This window comes from Hemitrygon akajei, chromosome 3, assembly GCF_048418815.1.
Source record: "Hemitrygon akajei chromosome 3, sHemAka1.3, whole genome shotgun sequence".
Classification (NCBI taxonomy): Eukaryota; Metazoa; Chordata; class Chondrichthyes; order Myliobatiformes; family Dasyatidae; genus Hemitrygon; species Hemitrygon akajei.
Window position 1 is genome coordinate 163,991,277 of NC_133126.1, and position 20,824 is coordinate 164,012,100.

Genomic DNA, 20,824 nt, shown 5'->3' on the forward strand with positions numbered 1-20,824 from the left:
TCTGGAAGAGCAGAATGGTAATCCATGTGTGGAGCCAAAACAGATGAGGAGGGTCTTAATTGCATTCTTTGCATCTGTATTTACTCAGGAGATTGATACGGAGTCTATCGAAGTGAGGCAAAGCATCATCAATTTCATGGACCCTGTACAGATTACAGAGGAGGTGTTTGCTCACCTGAGGCAAATCAGGGTGAATAAATCCCCAGGCCTGATGAGGTATTCCCTTGGAGCCTACAGGAAGCAAGTGCAGAAATTGCCGGGGTCCTAGCAGAGATATTTAAAACATCCTTAGCGACAGGAGATGTACCAGAGGATTGGAGGATAGTCAATGTTGTTCCGCTGTTTTAAAAAGGTTCTAAACAGAAACCAGGAAATTATAGGGCGGTGAGTCTGACATCAATTGTGGAACAGTTATTGGAAGGTTTTCTAAGGGACTGGATATATAAGTATTAGGATAGACATGGTCTGATTAAGGATAGTCAGCATAGCTTCATGGGCGGTTGGTCATGTCTGACCAATCATAGAGTTTTTAGAAGTTACCAGAAAAGTGGATCAAGGCAAGGCAGTGGATGTCGTCTACATGGGCTTTAGTAACGCATTTGACAAGATTCAGTCACTCAGCATTCAGGATGAGGTAGTAAACTGGATTAGACATTGGCTTTGTGGGAAAAGCCAGAGTGGTAGATGGTTGACTCTCTGATTGGAGAACCATGACTAGTGGTGTGCTGCAGGGATCGATCGGTGCTGGGTCCTTTGTTATTTGTCATCTATATCAATGATCTGAATGATAACACGGTTAACTGGATCAGCAAATTTGTGGATGACTCCAAGATTGCGGGTGTTGTGGACAGTGAGGAAGGCTAGCGTGGCTTGCAGAGGGATCTGCATCAGCTGGAAAAATGGGCTGAAAAATGGCAGATGGAATTTAATGCAGACAAGTGCAAGGTTTTGCACTTCGGTGGGACCAGCCAGGGTAGGTCTTACCCGGTGAATGGCAGAGCACTGAGGAGTGTAGTAGAACAAAGGGATTTGGGAATAGTGGTACATAATTTATTGAAAGTGGCATCACAGGTAGATGGGGTCGTAAATAAAGCTTTTGGCACATTCATTCTTCATAAATCAATGTATTGAAAGCAGAAGATGGGATGTTATGTTGAAGTTGAATAAGTCTTTGGTGAGGCCTAATTTGGAGTATTGTGTGCAGTTTTGGTCACCTACAGTTAAGATGAAAACAAGAGTGCAGAGAAAATTTACAAGGATGTTGCCAGTTTTGGAGGAATTGAGTTATAAGGAAGGGTTGAATAGGTTAGGACATTGTTCTTCAGAAGCTTGAGAGGAGATTTGATAGAGATATACAAAATTATGAGGGGTGAATGCCAGCAGGCTTTTTCCACTAAGGTTTGGTGGGACTACAACCAGAGGTCATGGGTTAAGGGTGAAAGGTGAAAAGTTTAAGGGGAACATGAGAGGTAAGTTCTTCACTCAGCAGATCGTGAGAATGTGGAATGAGCTGCCAACACAAGTGGACCACGCGAGCTTGATTTCAATGTTTAATAGAAGTTCAGATAGGTACCTGGATAATAAGAGTATGGAGGGCTACGGTCCCAGTGGAGGTCGAAGGGAGTAGGCAGTTTAATTGGTTTCAGCATGGACTAGATGGGCCGAAGGGCTTGTTTCTGTGTTGTACTTCTCTATGACTCTTTCTGAGTGACACAGCAAAGTTATGTAATGACCTGGTTCACATCTTTGCTGTTATGCTGTAGGTATTTCATTTTCAGCCTGTTTGGGTTATCGTAGAAGATAAGGGATGATGTTGAATGTGTGCCAAACAATTAGTGGGAGGTTTTTTTGATGAGGGACAATAAGGTTGGACTTGGGGCAGTTGTTCAAGAGAGAAGACACTGGGGAGAACTGCATACAATCCATTTGTTCGAGATGGACTGCGAGCGACGTTCGGAAGGTGGTCTGTGCTGTCACATGGATAAGTTCAAGATGAGCTCCACTTTGTGCACTTAATTAAGACTGCTTAATTAGAATGGGCCCTTTTCTTTTTGTTATTCTTTACTAACCCTCTAGTTAAGATTCATAAATATAATCCCTTTAATCATATGCAGTGTGTTGTCTGTTGTTTTGTGGCATTAATTTGTAACAGGGTAGTGAATTACACAGCATCCACACAAACAGGGGGTGGGGGGCTCGCGTCTCAATCTCACACATTTGGCGGGTTCGGAGATAATCTTCCCTAGACTTAAGAAGCAGAGAAAACCAAAGTGTTTCAATTTTATTGGGGAATAGGAAAATTAAACATTCCACAAGTCATTACTGAAGAAACTCTGAACGTTCCATAAAGAATAACTGATCTGGAGTGAACAAAGGGCTGATTGAACCATATTAAAGCTAGTACTGGAGATGTTCACAGGACTGACAGTGAATAAATACCAGGACCTGATAACCAGCACTCCAAAGATTTGAAAAATATGGCCATGGAAATTGTAGAAGTGCTGGTGGTCTGTAAGTGTTGGAAGAGTTCTCAGAAACTGGAAAGTAGCAAATGTATTTCATATTTAAGGGGGAGGGACAATGAAAATATGAACTAAATGTTTGTCATCCTGACATTGGTAATTGGGGGAAATGCCAGAGTCTATTATCAAGAGGTTACAAGGCACACAGAAATGTATTTATCTGTTTTTATGGTGAGATACAGAACAGAAGAGGCCCTTCCAGCCCAATGAGCTGCACTGCCTCATTCCCCATCTATTTAACCCCAGCCAAATCACAGGACAATTTATAATGACCAATTAACCTACTAACTGGTAGGTCTTTGGAAGGTAGGAGGAAACCAGAGCAACTGAAGGAAACTGATGGACACACGGGAAGAACGTTCAAATTTTCTTACAGAACACGCCGGAATTAAACTCCAATGCCCTAAGCTGCAATAGTGTCGCACTGACCACTACGCCACCATGGTGCCCAAGTTGAAGGCTGCAAAGCTGACATGTTGATTGCAGGATTCATATAACAACGTGTACATCTTACATTAACACCCTCTGCAATGGATCCATCAGGAGACCAGTCAGCACAGATCAGAAATAACATCTACTCTTTGCTGGCAAATAACACTGAAAAACCTCAGGGATTCATGCTTATCCAACTGCTTACTCCATCTACACCCACCCACTAGGCACAGGTCTATAAATTTGCCAACGACACAACTATTGTTGGCAGAACTTCAGGCGGTGATAAGGAAGTGCATATAAGTGACATAGATCAGCTGGTTGAATAGAGTTGCAACAACAATCTTGCACACAATGTCAGTAAGATCAAGGAATTGATTGTGGACTTCAGGAAGGGGAGGCTGAGGGAACACTGACCAGTCCTCGTTGAGAGATCAGCAGTGAAAAGGTTAAGCCGTTTCAAATTCCTTGGTATTTACACCTCTCAAGATCTATCCTGGGCCCAACATACTGAAGCAATTACAAAAAAGGCACGACACCAACTATATTTAATTAGAAGTTTGAGCAGAATCTATATGTCACCAGAGATGCTCACAAATGTTCACAGATGTACCTTGGAGAGCATTCTAACTGGCTGTGTCGCTGTCTGACATGGAAAGGCCACTGTACAGGATCGGAAAAAGCTGCATGAAGTTGCAAACCCAGCTACCCCACCACGTGCACTAGGCTCCCCGGCACTGAGGGGTTCTTCAAAAGGTGATGCCACTAACATGGGGCATCCATCATTAAGGACCCCCATCACCCAGGACATGCCCTCTTCTCATTGCTACCATCAAGCAGGAGGTACAGGAGCCTGAAGACATAAGCTTAATATTTTAGGAACTGGTTCTTCCCCTCCAACATCAGACTTCTGAATGGACAATGAACCCATCTACACCACCTCAGTATTTTTTCCATTTTTTTGCTATTTTTGCACTATTTACATATTTCTTTCTTACTGCAATTTATAGTATTTTTATTATTTGTACTGCTGCTGTAAGACAACGTATTTCACAATGTATACTAGTGATATCAAACCTGATTGTGATTGTGGAGTTTCTGGAGGCAGACAGATTGACTTCAACATTTCACTATGTAAATAAGTTCACTGTAAATTGCTTTCTAATCTGCATTCTGCTAATCGAGTATAGATATGTTATTTTGCTGTAATCATTACTTTGTGCAAAATTGAGAATCGCCCATCCATTACCTCATTTTAAAATGTGAGCAGCAATGTCAAACAGGATTGAAATGATTATTGACATTGAACATTAGCTATTTTTCATTCCACACACTGCCTAACTTGCAGATAGTTTCCAATATTTTACTGATTCTCTAGAAAGAAACAAGCTAACTAGAGATTGTGGATGCAGGAATCTGGACATAGCACAAAACTGCAGGAGGAACTCAATGGGTCAGACAGCATCTGTGGAGCGAAATCGATAGAAGGCATTTCAGGTTGAGACTGAAGGATAGAGAGGAGATATGGAAATCTACTACTGAAACCTTTTGGTCACACTCACCAGCTACAAATACGGTTATATTACCAATTAGGAAAAAAATGGTAAGCAATGTTTAACAAAAGAATTCATGGTAGTTGATGCAGAGTACAAGTCTGTTTATCCAATCTACAATCATGTATTTGAGTACTTCCAATGTACTCAACACATATTAATTGCCATTAATGAATTGCCTGAACTATTTCTCACCTGTTTTACATTTACTCACTCTCCAGGCCCACAAAATATTATTAAGATAGTGTTTAATTTTAGGGGCCTCAAGAGACAAACCCAGACATCTTAGTTCTACCAGGAGTTTACCAAGAGTAATCAAAAGTTAGAACTTGTTTTTGAGTTCAGCAGAGCACTTGCAAGACCAGTTACGTTTCTACAGTACTAAAAAGACTACATTTAATTCAAGAACGAGCCTTCTCAGAAAAATTGCAGAATGTTTCAACTCGTTTTCATGAAAAGGACACCACACTCAAAAAAAAGGTCCTTACCCTGGATTATGGGGTCAAAAATATCTCAGAAGTATAGACCGGAAACAATGACTTTTTGTTCTCATACTGGGAAATTTTCACAGGTTGGAAGATCCAAATTTTACAAAATAACCTATCAGATTTACTCAGACTTTAAGCAATGATATGGTGATTTCAAACATTTACAACATCTACATTTTCTAAGAAATAACAGTGCATTAATCAAGGCAAATTAATTTGTGGTCAAATTTGACAATTAAAATAAGTTTCATGTGCAGAGCAAGAGTTCTGAGTGCACTGAGAACTATTAAAGACAAACTTGCGCAACAAAACAAAATGTTTCAGTCAACAGGTCAGTTGGCAATCATGGAAGGAAATGGCCAATAGTTTGAGTCCTGGACACTTGGTATAGAACTGGCAATGAGAGCAATGGGTTAGATTCAATAAGAGAGACTACGAGGAAGCGAAATATAGAAAAAAAATCTCTGAAAGGGCATCTAAAGTGCTTAAAGGGGACAGTCACCAACACATTGAGACCCTGAGTAATTGATGAGGATGTGGCATATGCCTGGCAGACCAGACAATACAATTTAAAGAAAATCTGTGTTAAAATGAACTAGTCAAAGTTGGAGAATTCAGTATCGGGGCAAGGAGCTAAGATGGTGACTTCTTTGAGCTCATCTGCAAAACAGCTTGAACTCCTCTCTTAATAGTCTCTTTATTCCTTTTCAAGGTGGCTGGGGTCCTGTCAGAGTCTGTGATCTGCAGCTGCACTCAAACTGTGGTTCTTCATGGCGGTAGGTTCCAGCTCCTGCTGTTCACCTGTCTGCCATTTCTGATATCACCAGCAGCAGCCTGGAAGACATGAGTCTTTGGGGCGTGGCCTTAGGCGGCTTCTGTGGGCCCAAATCCTCACTTGTGTCACCAGCTGAAGCTTCGCAGATTGGAACATGGATACAGCAGGTGAGGTTCTGCACTCGAGCAATTGCTCTCTCTTGATGGGGGTGGGGAAGAGAGTCTGCTGGCTCTTCAGTCAGGTGAGCTCAAATAAAGCATGGCTGCAGACTGTGGTATGTTTAAGTGCTGGGTTATGGATGGTAGTTTTTGATGGACCTAGATCATGGTCTCTGGGGGTTTTTGCTGTTGCCTGCTTGGTGGGTGGTGGGGGTTGATGCTTCCTGCTGGAATAAGTGGGGCAGGGGGAGGGTTGACACTTTGCTGCTGCTTGTGAGTGTGGTGGGGGTGAGAGGGGGCTTTGGAGTTCTGACGTTTTTCTGTCATTCATTCCCTGCGATTTTCTTCTGTACCGTGGATGTTTGTGAAGAGTAAGAATTTCAGGTTGTACACTGTATACATTCTCTGATATTAAATAGAACCATTCAACCATTTTAGTCTTGTAAACCACAGTATGCCAAGATGAATAGGTCAGAGTGGGAGTAAGATGGGAACTAAAGTGACTGGCATACAAGATCTCAGAGACACAGTGTTTTCTTTAAATTTTGGTGTAGTTTGTTCAAAATATTTTAAGATACTGTACGTCATGTTAAAATGTTTTTTTTTGTATCTGACTGAAATATGTAAGTATGATTAAATTTTCAGCTGAAGCCAAAACAACTGGTTGGAGACATGCAAATAGTATCATTTTTTATATTGGAATATGTAACCAGACTAAACCTCCTATAGTTTACTCTTAATTGGCAAAAAAAAATAACTTTTTAGCTGAGTTTATCAAAGTACTGTAAATTGACAGCAGGAAAATTCAGTCTCTTGACACACTTTAAAATTTTAGTTACCCATTATCAAAGACTACAAATTTTTCATTTATATTTACATTTCTAGATGAAATCAGATTTAGGCAATATAGCCATTCAGATTACCTAAATTCAATAATACAGGCTCAGTTAGGCACTATGCCTTGCTTTGAATGCATTCTTAAAACTTACAGATACAGGCAGAAATCCGGAGTTCTTCAGCACAAGTTATTATTAACATTAAACAGTCGTTTAAAGATTAAAAACTTATTGCAATGGAAAAACCTAGTTCTGCATATTCATTAGTATGAGAAGTTAGGCCTCAATTTTCAAAACAATTCATTAAGTGGAAAAAGAATTGCAAGATTTATTACAATTGAGCATGTAAAACTCAGGGCAGGAAGGCACCTGTGAGTGTCTTTCTATGCAATCAAATGATTAAACACTTTGAAGATTTATTTTATCAGACATGGCAATCACTCAAATTTGGATAAATGCATTATGTAGCAAAGCTGAAAATAAATGTGATGGGATTGGATAACTGTGGATAAGAATAGTTAAATTGTTCAAATGCATCCAGTGACAGAAAAGTAGAGAACTATTCATCAATGAGGAAATGATTCATAACTTGCAACTGGGAAACAAGCACTCAGTTGAACAATTTGATGGGAAATACAACTACTTAAAAATGCAATTGGCTGTAAGTAATAATTCAATCAGAAAGACTGACTGACTTGCTAATCTGTTGCCTACAGAGAAGAAGAAATCACCCTGACACAGTGGTGTCAAGAAAACAACTTCTCCCTCAGTGTTGCCAACACAAAGGAACTGGTTGTGGACTACAGGAGGAATGAAGACAGTTGATCCTATCCTATCCCATCCTATTGATGGATCTGAGGTTGAAAAGGTGAACAGTTCTAAGTTCCTTGGCGTAAACATCACCAAGGATCTAACGTGGTATGTGTGGTGAAAAAAAGCACAAAACGGTTGAAGAAGTTTGGCATGAGTCCCCAAATCCTAAGGACTTTCTACAGGGGCACAATTGAGAGAATCTTGACTGGCTGCATCACTGCTTGGTATGAGAACTGTACTTACCTCATTCGCAGGACTCTGCAGAGTGTGGTGCAGACAGCCCAGCTCATCTGTAGATGTGAACTTCCCACTATTTAGGACATTTACAGAGACAGGTGCGTAAAAAGGGCCCAAAGGATCTTTGGGGGCCCCGAGTCATCCCAACCGAAAACTGTTCCAGCTGCTACCATCTGGGAACTGGTACCAGGCTCCAGGACAGCTTCTTTCAGCAGGCCATCAGACTGATTAATTCACACTGATACAATTGTATTTCTATGCTATATTGACTATCTTGTACATACTATTTAATACAAATTACTATAAATTGCATTCAGACAAAAATGTAACAAAGATTTTTTACTCCTTGAGTAATATGCAGGATGTAAGAAATAAAGTAAATTCAATTCAAGTGCATCCAAAATATTAGCTGCACCTTGGATTTTTGGAACAAACCTAAAGGATGGAGATTATACTGGTCAATAGCATACAATAACCTAATTATAACAAAAGAGAAGAGGAAAAAAATTACAGCTAGGCTGCAGTAATTCTAGCAGTGTTTAATGACAGTGATGCCAGGCTTAGCAATTACTGGAGAGAAAAAAAAGCCAAAATTGAAAACAATCTAGTAACTGTAACTATGTCTGAATTGTACTGGTGCTTGTTAGTTTAAATGCCAAACATTGACAGCATGGCAGAAGTGGAGAACAGCAAGAAGGAAAAGTAGCACCAACAAAGATTCACTGTTGAGTTAGATTATGTGAAAGATAGCAGAAATCGAGATAGATGAAGAATGATAAAACATCGCAGAGAATTACACCGGACTGGAATGACAGGAGACAAAGTCCCAATTAGCATCAAAATCAAATGTTATTTTGCAGGAGACATTTGCATGGCAGCATGATCAATGGCCTCAAGAAAGATTAATGGGGGGGCGGGGTAGTTTGGAGTCAGTTGGTTATGTACTATGTTGATCTTTTTTCTTTAACAAGGTGGATTGGGGAGCAAGAAGCAGCTCATGGGGAAACTTGACTGTCACGGGTAGGGGTTATTTATACCTTTGTCATAATGACGTTTTATTAGAAGCAAAGGTTAACGATGTACAAGGCAATTGGGCAAGTTTCAATCTCTCCAAAAAAGACCGTGCAATTTTTCTGGGTTAGAATCAGGGGAACAGGTGAAGAGGAGAGAATACTTTAAATGGTTGGTAGTGAAGTTGCCAGAGGATGGTAAAGTTAACCAGGATCCTCAAGTCATAGAAGTTGTAAGCAATTTTGGTTAAGGCTTATGCTTTTAAAGGCTCGGCTCATTAATTCCAGATCTGCTCCAACAGATTCAGCAAAGGATAGATGAACCAGTTGTTTACTAGATTCAGGGAGCAAGCAGTGTTTAATTTCATTAAGCGTACAACAATAACATCAAAGATGGGTACTAAGAAATGTGTAAGTAATGAATGAAGACCCACTGGATTTAAAACAGTAATGTTGAAGAATTCAGAGTATGATTAATAAGTTTGCACTTGATACTAAAATAGGTGTTAAAGTGAAATAAGTTATCAAGAAATGTGCAGGATCCTGACCAGCTAGGTAAGTAAACTGAAGAGTGACAAGGGCTTTCAGTTCAGATAAGTACAAGGTGTTGCATTTTGGGAAGACAAACCTGGTTAGAACTTATACAGGGAATAGTAGGGCCCCGAAAATATTGTGGAACAGGATGACCTTGGAGTACAAGTACATGGTTTGCTGAAAGTGGTGTCACAAATAGACAGAATGGTGGTGAAAAGGCATTAGACAAGCAGCCTACATTAGTAAAAGCATTGACTTTAGGAGTTGTGATGTTATATTGCAATTGTACAAGATATAAATGAGGCTGCACTGTACTCCAGTTTTAATCACCCTGATGTCATTAAGATGGCAAAAGTGAATAATGATTTATGAGGATGTTCCCAGGCCTCCAGGGCCTGATTAATAGGGAGACCTTGGGCATTCTGGGACTTTATTTATTGGAATGTGGAGGTAGTGGGTGATTTTATAAAGGTGAACACTTGCTCCCTCCCACCCACTGGAAAAGGGAACCAAAAACTAGAAGCAGAGGTTTAAGAGGTAGAAAGATTTAAGAGACCCAAAAGATATCTTCAAAGGACAGTGTCTATATGGAACAGGCTGCCAGTAGTAGTAGTTTAGGTAGGTACAACACCAATATTTAAAATATATTTGACTAAGAACACATATAGGGGAAAACAAAAATCCGAGGGATATGGCCCAAATTCAGGCAAATGGTTCTTGCTTAGGTGGGCACCTTGGTTGGCATAGATAAACTGGGCCAACAGGCCTGTTTCCTTGGTGCATTACTTTGTGACTCTAGGAGCTCTTTCTAGTGACAGATATGGGTGGTTGGAAGAGGCTAAGGGTGGGTTTTTATTACAATTGATCAATAAATAAGGAGTCCTTTACAGGCAGCAGCTCAGCAAATGCAATAGAATGAAGGGTGCCAGCTGAAATCACCAGCAATGAGAAAGTCAATGCAAAGATAAAGAAAAACTTTGACCAATGGCAGGGAGAAGGAAAAACGAAGTTGCTGAGGTAGGTAACAATGGACACAGGATATGGATTAATCAAATTTTTGGTTTACTGAAAAATAGATAACAGTAATTCTCACATTTAAAATGGGTAGAGCAGTCCATCAGAACCTAAATTGTCAAAAAATCTAATGAATTAATCATGAAGCTGCTGTTCCAGAGTCATTGAGTTGTTCAGCACAGAAACAACACGTCCATGTTGACCTCTTTACCTTCTTTCTACATTAATCCATTTGCCTGTATGCAATATGCCTTGCCTATTTAATGGCTTGTCTAAATGTCCCTTAAATGTAGTAATTGTACCCAACTCCACCACTTCATTTGGCTGTTTTCCAGATATCTGATTGTGGAAGAAAACCTCCTTTCACCTTAAACCCATACCCTCATGCTTTAAATAGCCCTACCTTGGTGAAAAGATTCTACCTACCCTAATAATACCTCTTACTCTCAGTGGCCACTTTATTAGGTGCCTCCTGTATCAAATTGTCTTGGTCTTCAGCTGCTGTGGACTATCCACGTCAATGTGCTGTGCAGATTACTGTTGCAATGTGGTTATCAGTTGCTGTTCATTCTCCTCTGATCTCTCTCATTAACAAGGCATTTTTGCCCACAGAACTGCCGCTCACTGGATGCTTCTCGCACAACTCTAGAGCAGGGGTTCCCAACCTAGGGTCCCACAGGCCCTTCGGGTTAACGGTAGGGGTCCATTGTGTAAAAAGGGTTGTAAAGTCCTGCTTGCGTGAAAATCCAGATCAGCAGTTTTCTGAGAGCTTAAACCACCCCAAACTGGCATCAACAATCCTTCCACGGTCAAAGTCACTTGGGTTACGTTCTTCCCCTTTCTGATGTTAGGTCTTAACAACTGAACCTCTAGACAATGTCAGCATGTTTTTACGCATTGGGATGCTGCCACAATTGGCCAATAAAATATTTGCATTAATAAGCCTAATAAAGTGGCAACTGAGTGTACACTTTTTTAATATTCCCAGCAGGTCACACCTTATAGATTCAGTGAAAACAAATCTTACTCTCTCCAAAACTAGAGCATTCTGTCATTGGAGAGAATCCAGGTGAGGTTCATGATGATGATTCCGGGGTTAACATATGAGAAGTGTTTGGCAGCTTTGGGCCGGCATTCATTGGAATTTAGAAAAATGCGGGGGGGGAGGGGGAGGTGGAGAGGCCCCATTGAAACTTACCAAATGCTGAAAGGACGATAGGGTAGCTGTTTACTAAGGTGGGGGTATCAAAAACTAGAGGGCCCAACCTCAAAGTTGAGGGGGCAACCCTTTGGAACATAAGGAGTAATTTTTTTTTGGTCAGACAGTACCAAATCTGTGGAATACTCTGCCACAGACTGCAGTGGAGGCCACGTCTGTGTGTATATTCAAGGCAGAAGTTGATCATTTCCTGATCAGTCAGGGCATCAAAGAATATGGCGAGAAGGCAGGTGTATGGAGTTGAGTGGGATCTGGGATCAGCCATGATGGAAAGGTGGAGCAGACTCGGTGGGCTGAATGGCTTAATACTGCTCCTATGTCTTATGGTCAATCCAGGCAACGTCCTTGAGAATCTCCTCTGCACATCTCGCAGTGCAATCACAACCTTCCTCCAACTCATATTCTGTGCTCTGATCCATGAAGGCAAACGTCTTCTTCACCAATCAGTGTTACCACTTTAATAGAACTGGCCCCAAGGTCTCTGCTCATCAACGTTCCTTTGTGCACGACCATTCTTACAGCACACTGTCATTTGACAGCTACCATTGGGCAGAAGGTACAGAAGCCTCAATTCCTAAACCACCAAGTTATATGAAATGATTCCCTTCAACCTTTTGTTCTTGAACCAACTGGCACTTCTGTGAAGTTTGTTTTTCTTGCTACTTGCTGTGTTGCTGAAGCAAGCTTTTCTTTGCATCTGCCATTACACATACTTGTGCATATAACAATAAACTTGGCTTTGACTTACTGTCTCAGTCTTAACCCCATATTTGGCTCCCCAAATTGCATAACGTTGTAATGCTAGGATTAAGTTTTATCTGTCAATGCTCAACCCAACTTTCCATCTAATCTATATCCTTACACAACCTTGCCATCGCTATCACCACCAACCTGTCATCCACAAACTTACCACATTGACATCCCAAGTTGTTAATATACAGTATACTATTAACAAACAAGGGTCTCTGCATAGATCCCTGTGGTACATCACTGGTCAAGAAAGTACCTTTCCACTGCTTTCTGCTCCCATCATTCTGGATCCAATGAACCAGCCTGCCTCGACCTTGTCATATGCCTTGCCAGAGAAAATCCTCCGTTTATATTTTGAGTTACACAATTCCCTTCTGGTTAAGATTTCACCATTTAATATGTAACTGCATATACAATTATATTAATGTTCACTAATGAGACTAATTTAGAACACAAGTGAGAAACGTTAAAAGATATTCAGTATTGTCATTTGAATTGAGATGAAAGCAACAAATGAAGCAACCAAAATATAGTGTGAATATCAAGCAAATAGATTCAGCTGTCCTGAATAAGAAGTTATATTTATTAGATTTATTGTTTCCTACTGGAACACTAAGCCTTAAACAGCTGAGGCCACTGCAAAGAGCATAAGATAGAAAATGAGGATGAAAAACCAAGATTTTCTCATGTAAATTCAATCACACAAGCATTGAACTATCCCCATTTAAAATTCACAAGCAAAACGGGCCATTGCTCTTCTAGGACTTCCACAGTTAAGAGGACCATTGGGCAAGACTTTGAACTCTTGATATAACGAGATTTCTGGGCAATATTTTCATTTCGAAGGGATTTAAGAATACAGTTAATAGCATACACATTAGAAGGTAATTTGCCTTTCCAGACTTCATGATCAGGAGTAATTTAAATGAAATGCTCAGCCGACTTATAGTGCAAGCATTTCTTGCCAACAACTAGGTTCAATACAGCTACTATAATGATCAGAGAAACAAAAAGTACCGTAGATGTCGGATTATAAGCCGCTACTTTTTTCCCATGCTTTGAACAGCATTGAACATAGCGGCTTATAATAAGGTGCGGCTAATAGAAAGTTTTTTCCCATGCCGCCAAAACATTTTGCCTCGTAACAGTAAACCAATAAAATTGATGAGTAGTTCACAGAGGTCCAATGAAATTGTACGATAAATCAAGCGCACTTCACAAATTATTGTAAATCAGCCATTTGTACTCACCCTCATCAACATGGAAAACACTCGAAGAAAAGCATATGATGCAGCTTTTAAGTTAAAGGCAATCAATCTGGCGGTTGAACAAGGAAATCGAGCTGCTGCGCGTAATCTTGGCATACATGAATCGATGGTGAGACGGTGGAGATTTAATTTGGGACTGCCGCTTCAGGTCAGGAATGGCTCACGTGATATTAGACAGCAGTACAAGGGAGGGAGGGAGCGAAACTGAGGATTCCGCTGCACCGAAACTACTAGCGATTCAGTAAACAAAAAAACAGTAAAACTCGTGTGTGAATGGTATCGGGCCAATAAGGACACAAGTGTCCGATGTTACCAAATACCGGTAGGTATAACAAAGTTTAGCCTTACCAAATATGTGTAGCGAGGGTTTGGTTTGGGGGAAAAAGGAGTATAAATAAGAGCAGAATGTAAGGGGAAGGCAAAACGCGTTCTGCAATAAAGCCACGCTGCACTGTAATCCGGTGTTGGTTGTCTCTCTTCCAAAACGAACACAGGGCAGAATTTGAAGCCCAACACGTGTAATATCTTTCTGTGTAAATATCTCATATTACAAGCGGCCGAAAATTCGGTGCGCCGAAAATCCGGTCCGCCGGAAATCCAGTGCACCGAAAATCCGGTCCGCCGGAAATCCAGTGCGCCGAAAATCCGTTCCGCCTGAAATTCGGTGCGGCCTAAAATCCGAAGCGGCCTGTATAATAAAAAAAATGATTTTATTTCTAAAATTAGAGCCAGCGGCTTTTAATCAGGTGCGCTCTGTAGTCCGGAATCTACGGTAATCAGTGCAGATAGTTATTTTCTTCCACTGAGGCTCCTTGCTCTAATATCAATAAATGACTTGACTATATAAATTCCAGCATCTTTCCCCTAGCTTCAGCTCAAGCAAAATGTTAATATATGAGCAATCTTTTATAATCCTCTCAGATCAACACATTCCATTACTAATATGCAAAGGAAAATATCTGCATCATTATTTCATAGCTTTATAAAGCCAAAACATCATTTTGCCAAAGGTGAATTTGAAACCAATCACAATTTTTCTGAAGGCTTCTGCTGTGAGAAAATTATCCTGCTACAAACAAGAGTAGGAGACTTTGCAATATGTTCTTTATTTTCCAGTTTCGGGTGTGAAAAGAGGCATTAATTTTTAATTAAATACTTAATAAAGCAAAAGTATTTACACATTCATTTAAACTGTAATCAATGAAGGATTCATTCTTGTTGATAATTACAAGCACCTTATGAACTCAGGAATTCTATAAATACAAGAGACACTGCTGCACTTTATCAAAGACAGCAGAAATAACATGGCATTACATTAGCAATATTGCAAAACATTTATTTACAGAACTGTCCTAAAACTGTTCTACATTAAGTAGAATCATCTAGGAACTGTACTGTTTTACTTTTTGTCTAATTAAACTGTTAAACTTTTCTTACTGATTTTTAAAATCCACTACAGGCTTGTTCAAGGCTTTTTATACAACTCATAGGCATAAGAACAGGAGTCCAATGGCCTGTGTACCCTACCCTTCAAAAAAATCTAGCATAGGGAAGCCAAGTTGATATATCCTGGGATTCCCAAATTTGTTTGCATCGTTGGTGATTTAACACCAAGGTATCCACCATTCTATTTTAAAAATCAAAAATTCCCGCCACTTTCCTATGCCCATGACAACCACCTAATTTTGAGGACCATCTCAATAGCCCTATTTTTTTTCTAAATTGTTATATTTGTTAGACATGAACTGTTGATGTTAAAAAATAGATAAAACCTTGCAGTACCAAGGGTTTATTGAATAGACGTTCTCAGAACCAAGCACTTGATTGTGCAAAAATTCAAAGGACAGTCCTCATCTGTCTAATGCAATTCATCATATGACTGATATCTGTCAATAATTACTTCTAATTGCCTTCTGATTCTTCTTCAGCTTCTCTTAACCAAGTGAAGAAAGCTGTCACAGATTTCAAAGCTACTCCTTTTCCTTGTTGTTCTGCTGGGTCTTTACTGGACTCCCATTTGTAAAAGGCTTCTTCAGATATAACATCCTCATCATACAAAACATCAAAAAATGTCCTTAGTAAATCTGCAAAGAAAATAGAAAATAAGTGTACAGCTTTCAAAGTACCCAAAGGAATACCTGTAAATTACCACATTCAAACTTAATCACTATTCTGCCTGATCTTACTGACCAGAGATGGCAGTACCCCAAGTACATCAGATGGGTTTGTGCTAGGCTGCACTGTGCAGACCAAGCTCAGTATTTCACTTAAGTCACAACAATTTGCTCAATACTACCAGCATATGAATGACATATTTATGGTAATCGATGGAGTGGTTTGGCTCTGGAAGAAATGCAATTACTCAGACGAGGACTTGGTTAGAACTTCCAACTGCAGATATGGGCGACAAGTGCAACATACATGACCATATATTTGCATTGCACATTATGTTTACTGTGAATATTAAGATCAGCTTTTTAACAATTATGTGGCATCCTCAGATTATGAGTCAAAAGAAAGAAAATATTATTTCAGAAGTCAGATTAAAAACTGAACACAAGGTCATGGAAAAACCTTTTTTAAAAAAAACATCCAGTGAATAAAATAGCCATTTTCTAACATAAAAATTGAGTATTTATGGGCTTTTTATTTGTGACTGCAAATTTCTTTTCAAGTGATACACAAAAGTGAAAATAATTTTTTTTTAAAATGAAATGCAAAATTTCATGGGAGTTGGGAGAAGTGATGGAAACAACATATTACTCCTATCCATTTGCAGCAATCACTCAAATAGGACCTGTGACATCAATCACTACAAGGAGCAAGTAACCTCACTCCTGCAATTGCTAAAGCAGATTTATGGCATTGAGCAATCTGAACTATTTTGGTTAGCAAAGACCTAAGCTTTAATAGCATGGAATGAATTAAGACCCATGAGCCCAGTTATTTTTTTCGTGGATTTCATGTTGTGCTGCAGTATCAGAATAACCTAATGAGCATCTGTGTCATAGAGAAAATATACGAGTTTGATACTTGGTTTTCCAAATACCATCCAGATGCCAATAAACCATCAGGATAGAAGGGTACACATTTGTTTTAAGGTCTGTCCTCAGATGACAGAAACTCTGGAGGTCTATTCAAAAGCAGCAAATATTGTACTTACTTGCTGGTTGTTCTAATATGGCCATTAAGGCCTGGAGGGCATATAGTGCCTGTAGCTCACGCTGGGGATCAGAATTCAGATATTTTGTCAGGACCTTGACTCTATTTTGGATGATGTCTGTATCTACACGAACAGGGTTTTCAACTAAAATGGGCAAGAAAGGAAGGGAAAGGGATTAACAAATTACAGTGGATATTTTACTGTATATGAGTTTAAAGATTAAAAAAAAATACAAAAGTATACTTACATACAACAGCCGAATGGCATATAGACTTCATTAATGCTCTGATGAAGAATGGAGAAATCAATTGCTTTTCATCTAGATTGGCCTAGAACAGAGTTTTACTTGGAGTTAATGACATACACTATTTACATTATATTTACTACATTACATGATTAGATACTCCACACTTCTGAGACTAAAGATAACTACACCCTCAACCTCCAAAATATGCAACACTAACTTTCAGTTTGACTCAATATGCAACTTACAGGTCACTAATTCCACTTAGAAACCTGTGCATAGTACAGGCAGCCAAGTAATAAGCTTATGATACCCGATTTTTAAACCATTCACTCATATAAAATGGATTTTCTTCCCCACCCCGGCAGAATAAAACTTAAAATTAAGATACTGAAGTAAGCTTACTTCAATCCAGTCAAATATTCTTTGGTTCTCAGCTTTCTCCTTAATCAGTTTATCAAACTGTTCACAGAGTTCATCAAAGGACATTTCCATTTTGCTTGGTGTTCCCTCATGACAAGATTCATTTCCCAGAGTAAATTCTACTTTCTGTAAGCAGATCAAATTAAAATTAGCCATTTTAATTCTTGTTATTTGATTTGCCTGCAGCTGGTATATCAACTGTATGCATTCATTACCTTCCTCAGTTTCTGGAGAAGACCTAATAGATTGAGAAACACCAAAACTTTTTAAAGAACAGGGAAGAACCAGTTAGACCATTATCAATTCTCAGCGGGAAGTTATAACAAGGGGATCAATTTATTGTCACAATACCAGTTGTCACAATCAAGACCCTGCTGCCCCCCCTCACTGAACCGCCTGTAGTTCGCGTACCGTCCCAACCGTTCAACAGACGCCATTGCCATCACCCTCCACCTGGCCCTAACCCACATGGACAAAAAAGACACATACGTTCAAATGCTGTTCATACTTTAGTTCAGCATTCAACACAATCATTCCTCAGAAACTGATTGGAAAGTGAGCCTACTGGGCCTGAATACCTCCCTCTGCAACTGGATCCTAGACTTCCTGACTGGGAGTCCTCAGTCAGTCCGGATCGGGAGCAGTATCTCCAACAACATCACACTGAGCATAGGGCCCCCCAGGGCTGAGTGCTCAGTCCATTGCTGTTCACTCTGCTGACCCACTACTGTGCTGCAACACACAGCTCAAACCATATCATCAAGTTTGCCGATGACACGACCGTGGTGGGTCTCATCTGGAAGAACAACGAGTCAGCATAAAGAGAGGGGGTGCAGCGGCTAACGGACTGGTGCAGAGCCAACAACCTGGCTCCGAATGTGAACAAAAGAGATGGTTGTTGACTTCAGGAGGGCACTCAACGACCACTCTCCGCTGAACATCGACAGCTCCTCGGTAGAGATCGTTAAGAGCACCAAATTTCTTGGGGTTCATCTGACGGGAGAATCTCACCTGGTCCCTCAACACCAGCTCCATAGCAAAGAAAGCCCAGCAGCATCTCTACTTTCTGCAAAGGCTGAGAAAAGTCCATCTCCCACACCCACCCATCCTCACCACATTCTACAGAGGTTGTATTGAGAGCATCCTGAGCAGCTGCATCACTGCCCGGTTCGGAAACTCCACCATCTCAGATCGCAAGACCCTGCAGCAGGTAGTGAGGTCAGCTGAGAATATCATCGGGGTCTCTCTTCCCACCATTACAGACATTTAATGATCCAAGATGGCAGCGCGACGCAGCTTGCAGCGGCCACTCCGGAACTGATTATCTGTTATTTGTGAAGTGGGGTGCCGTGCGCAATTATAATTAATTGAAAACGGACGTGGAAGCACGGAGAAACATCGAGAAATTCCAGGAAGACCTTCATCGTTGCTGCTGCCGCTGTGAGATCCGGGACTCTGCTGGGAAGAACAGGTCCCCAGTCCTCAGGGTCGCGTTGATGATGGCCGTTGGCAGGGCCGTCTTAATACGCTCGGCAGAGGATGGTGCTCGGAGAAGCTGTGCCGGAGGGGATGGTCGTCGGCTCGGAGGTTCAACGGACTCAGGTTGCTTTCAGTGTGTGTTGCGTCTGCGAGGCTGAGTCGGGCGGCACCTTGGAAGTCCATAGCGGAGGTACTCCTTTCTGCCGCCGGTGTGGGATGGCGAGTCTGTCGGGACCCTGGGGACTTGTGGAAACTGTGGTGACTTCTTTTGAACTTACAGTCCTTTAACATCTTAGACTATTTTTACTGTGCCCATTGTCTGTTTTTTTATCAATTATGCTATTGTTTGCACTGTTGTAACTATATGTTGTAATTATGTGGTTTTGTGCAGGTCTTGTAGCTTTAGTTTTTGGTCTTGTTTTTATCTGGTGGATTTGCAGCTCCTTTTCGGGGAATGCGCTAGACGGTAGCGCGATGTTAATACGCTGCAGCCTCTCTAGACTCTGGACTGGGAATTGCCAAACGTTATGTGGATTTTCTGGTGTAGTCTGTTTTGTCATATGCTTTTGTGATATCATTCTGGGCAACGTTGTCTCATTTTTTAACTGCATTGCATTTGTGGTTCCTAAATGACAATAAACTGAATCTGAATTTACACCACACGCTGCATCCGCAAAGCAAACAGCATTATGAAGGACCCCCTGCACCCCTCATAGAAACTCTTCTCCCTCCTGCCATCTGGGATAAGGCACAGAAGCATGCAGGCTCTCACGACCAGACTATGTAACAGTTTCTTCCCCAAAACCATCAGAATCCTCAATACCCAGAGCCTGGACTGACACCTTACTGCCCTATTGTCTTGTTTATTATTTATTGTAATGCCTGCACTGTTTTGTGCACTTTATGCAGTCCTAAGTAGGTCTGTAATCTAGTGTAGTTTTTTGTGTTGTTTTACGTAGTTCAGTCTAGTTTTTGTATTGTTTCATGGTCCTGAAAATCATTGTCTCGTTGCTACTGTGTACTGTACCAGCATTTATGGTTGAAATGACAATAAAAAGTGACTTGACTTGACCATGTTTGCACCTGCTGGGTGTTTGAAGGAGGAGTGCAATGCAAACAAGCTTGCTGCTGAAATGGCAATGTCAGTTGCAAAAAGATACACTGATGAGCAAGCAGGCAAGAATAATATGAATATCCAGTCTGGCAGAAAAATTACTTTAAAAATACAAAATTATTAAACATGTTTTGTAAGTTCCAAATAATTAAAATGTCCTCATGTAATAAATAGTTAGTATAGAACACTGGTAATTCATCCCCTTTGCAGTAATGACAGAAGAAGCCTTGTCACATTGTACAGGGCTGTTAGTCTTTCACAGAATGAAAAGTCCAGTCTATCTTTCTAGAGATAAGAATGACAAGGCCTCATTGAAACATTCTGAAAATACTTCACAAGACTTACAAGTACATAGATATGCCTCTGATGAGGGAGTCCATTCCAAGACATCAGTCTCATAATAAAAAGGAGTGGGTATTAGCAACTTATTTCAGAATGTGAATCCATGGAAACTCTAATCTCAAATAAAAGCAGTGATTCAAGGCTGGTCATGACAGAGTTTAGAACTCCATGGAATTACTAAATTACAGTGATAAAATGGGAAAGTGTTGAATTCTCAGATTAGCCATGGCTGTAATGATTAGGTTTAAGAAACAAAATTCTCCCAGTTCCAAAATTCTTATTCGTTCATTTACCTGGCAAAGAAAGCTAATATATTAAGGACACAAGCAGTGGAATAAGACATGTGGTCCTATAAAGCCTGCTTCAACATTCATGACTTCTGTCCCACCTCATTGTCTTTTTGCAGCACCACCTCCATATCACACTAGTCCCTTGAAAATCTATTATCTC

General features: G+C 40.4%; 1 protein-coding gene and 1 long non-coding RNA gene across 5 annotated transcripts in view; one reads left to right on the top strand and one right to left on the bottom strand.

Moving 5' to 3' along the window:
- LOC140725580 (uncharacterized) overlaps nucleotides 1-8,478 on the top strand; it is a 52,564-nt gene extending 44,086 nt beyond the window's left edge. Inside the window, exons 3-4 of the long non-coding RNA XR_012098377.1 lie at nucleotides 5,708-5,937; nucleotides 7,481-8,478. This is a non-coding gene — a long non-coding RNA (uncharacterized lncRNA). The remainder of the gene's footprint in view (nucleotides 1-5,707; nucleotides 5,938-7,480) is intronic.
- A 6,218-nt stretch (nucleotides 8,479-14,696) lies between these two features.
- eif4g1a (eukaryotic translation initiation factor 4 gamma, 1a) overlaps nucleotides 14,697-20,824 on the bottom strand; it is a 96,915-nt gene continuing 90,787 nt past the window's right edge. For all 4 annotated transcript variants that reach the window (XM_073041216.1, XM_073041217.1, XM_073041219.1 and 1 more), the window contains 4 exons: nucleotides 17,422-17,565; nucleotides 17,020-17,101; nucleotides 16,773-16,916; nucleotides 14,697-15,693 (listed from right to left, as the gene is read on the bottom strand). In XM_073041216.1, coding sequence (XP_072897317.1) covers nucleotides 15,512-15,693; nucleotides 16,773-16,916; nucleotides 17,020-17,101; nucleotides 17,422-17,565 — 552 coding nt within the window. In that variant the 3' untranslated portion in view covers nucleotides 14,697-15,511. The remainder of the gene's footprint in view (nucleotides 15,694-16,772; nucleotides 16,917-17,019; nucleotides 17,102-17,421; nucleotides 17,566-20,824) is intronic.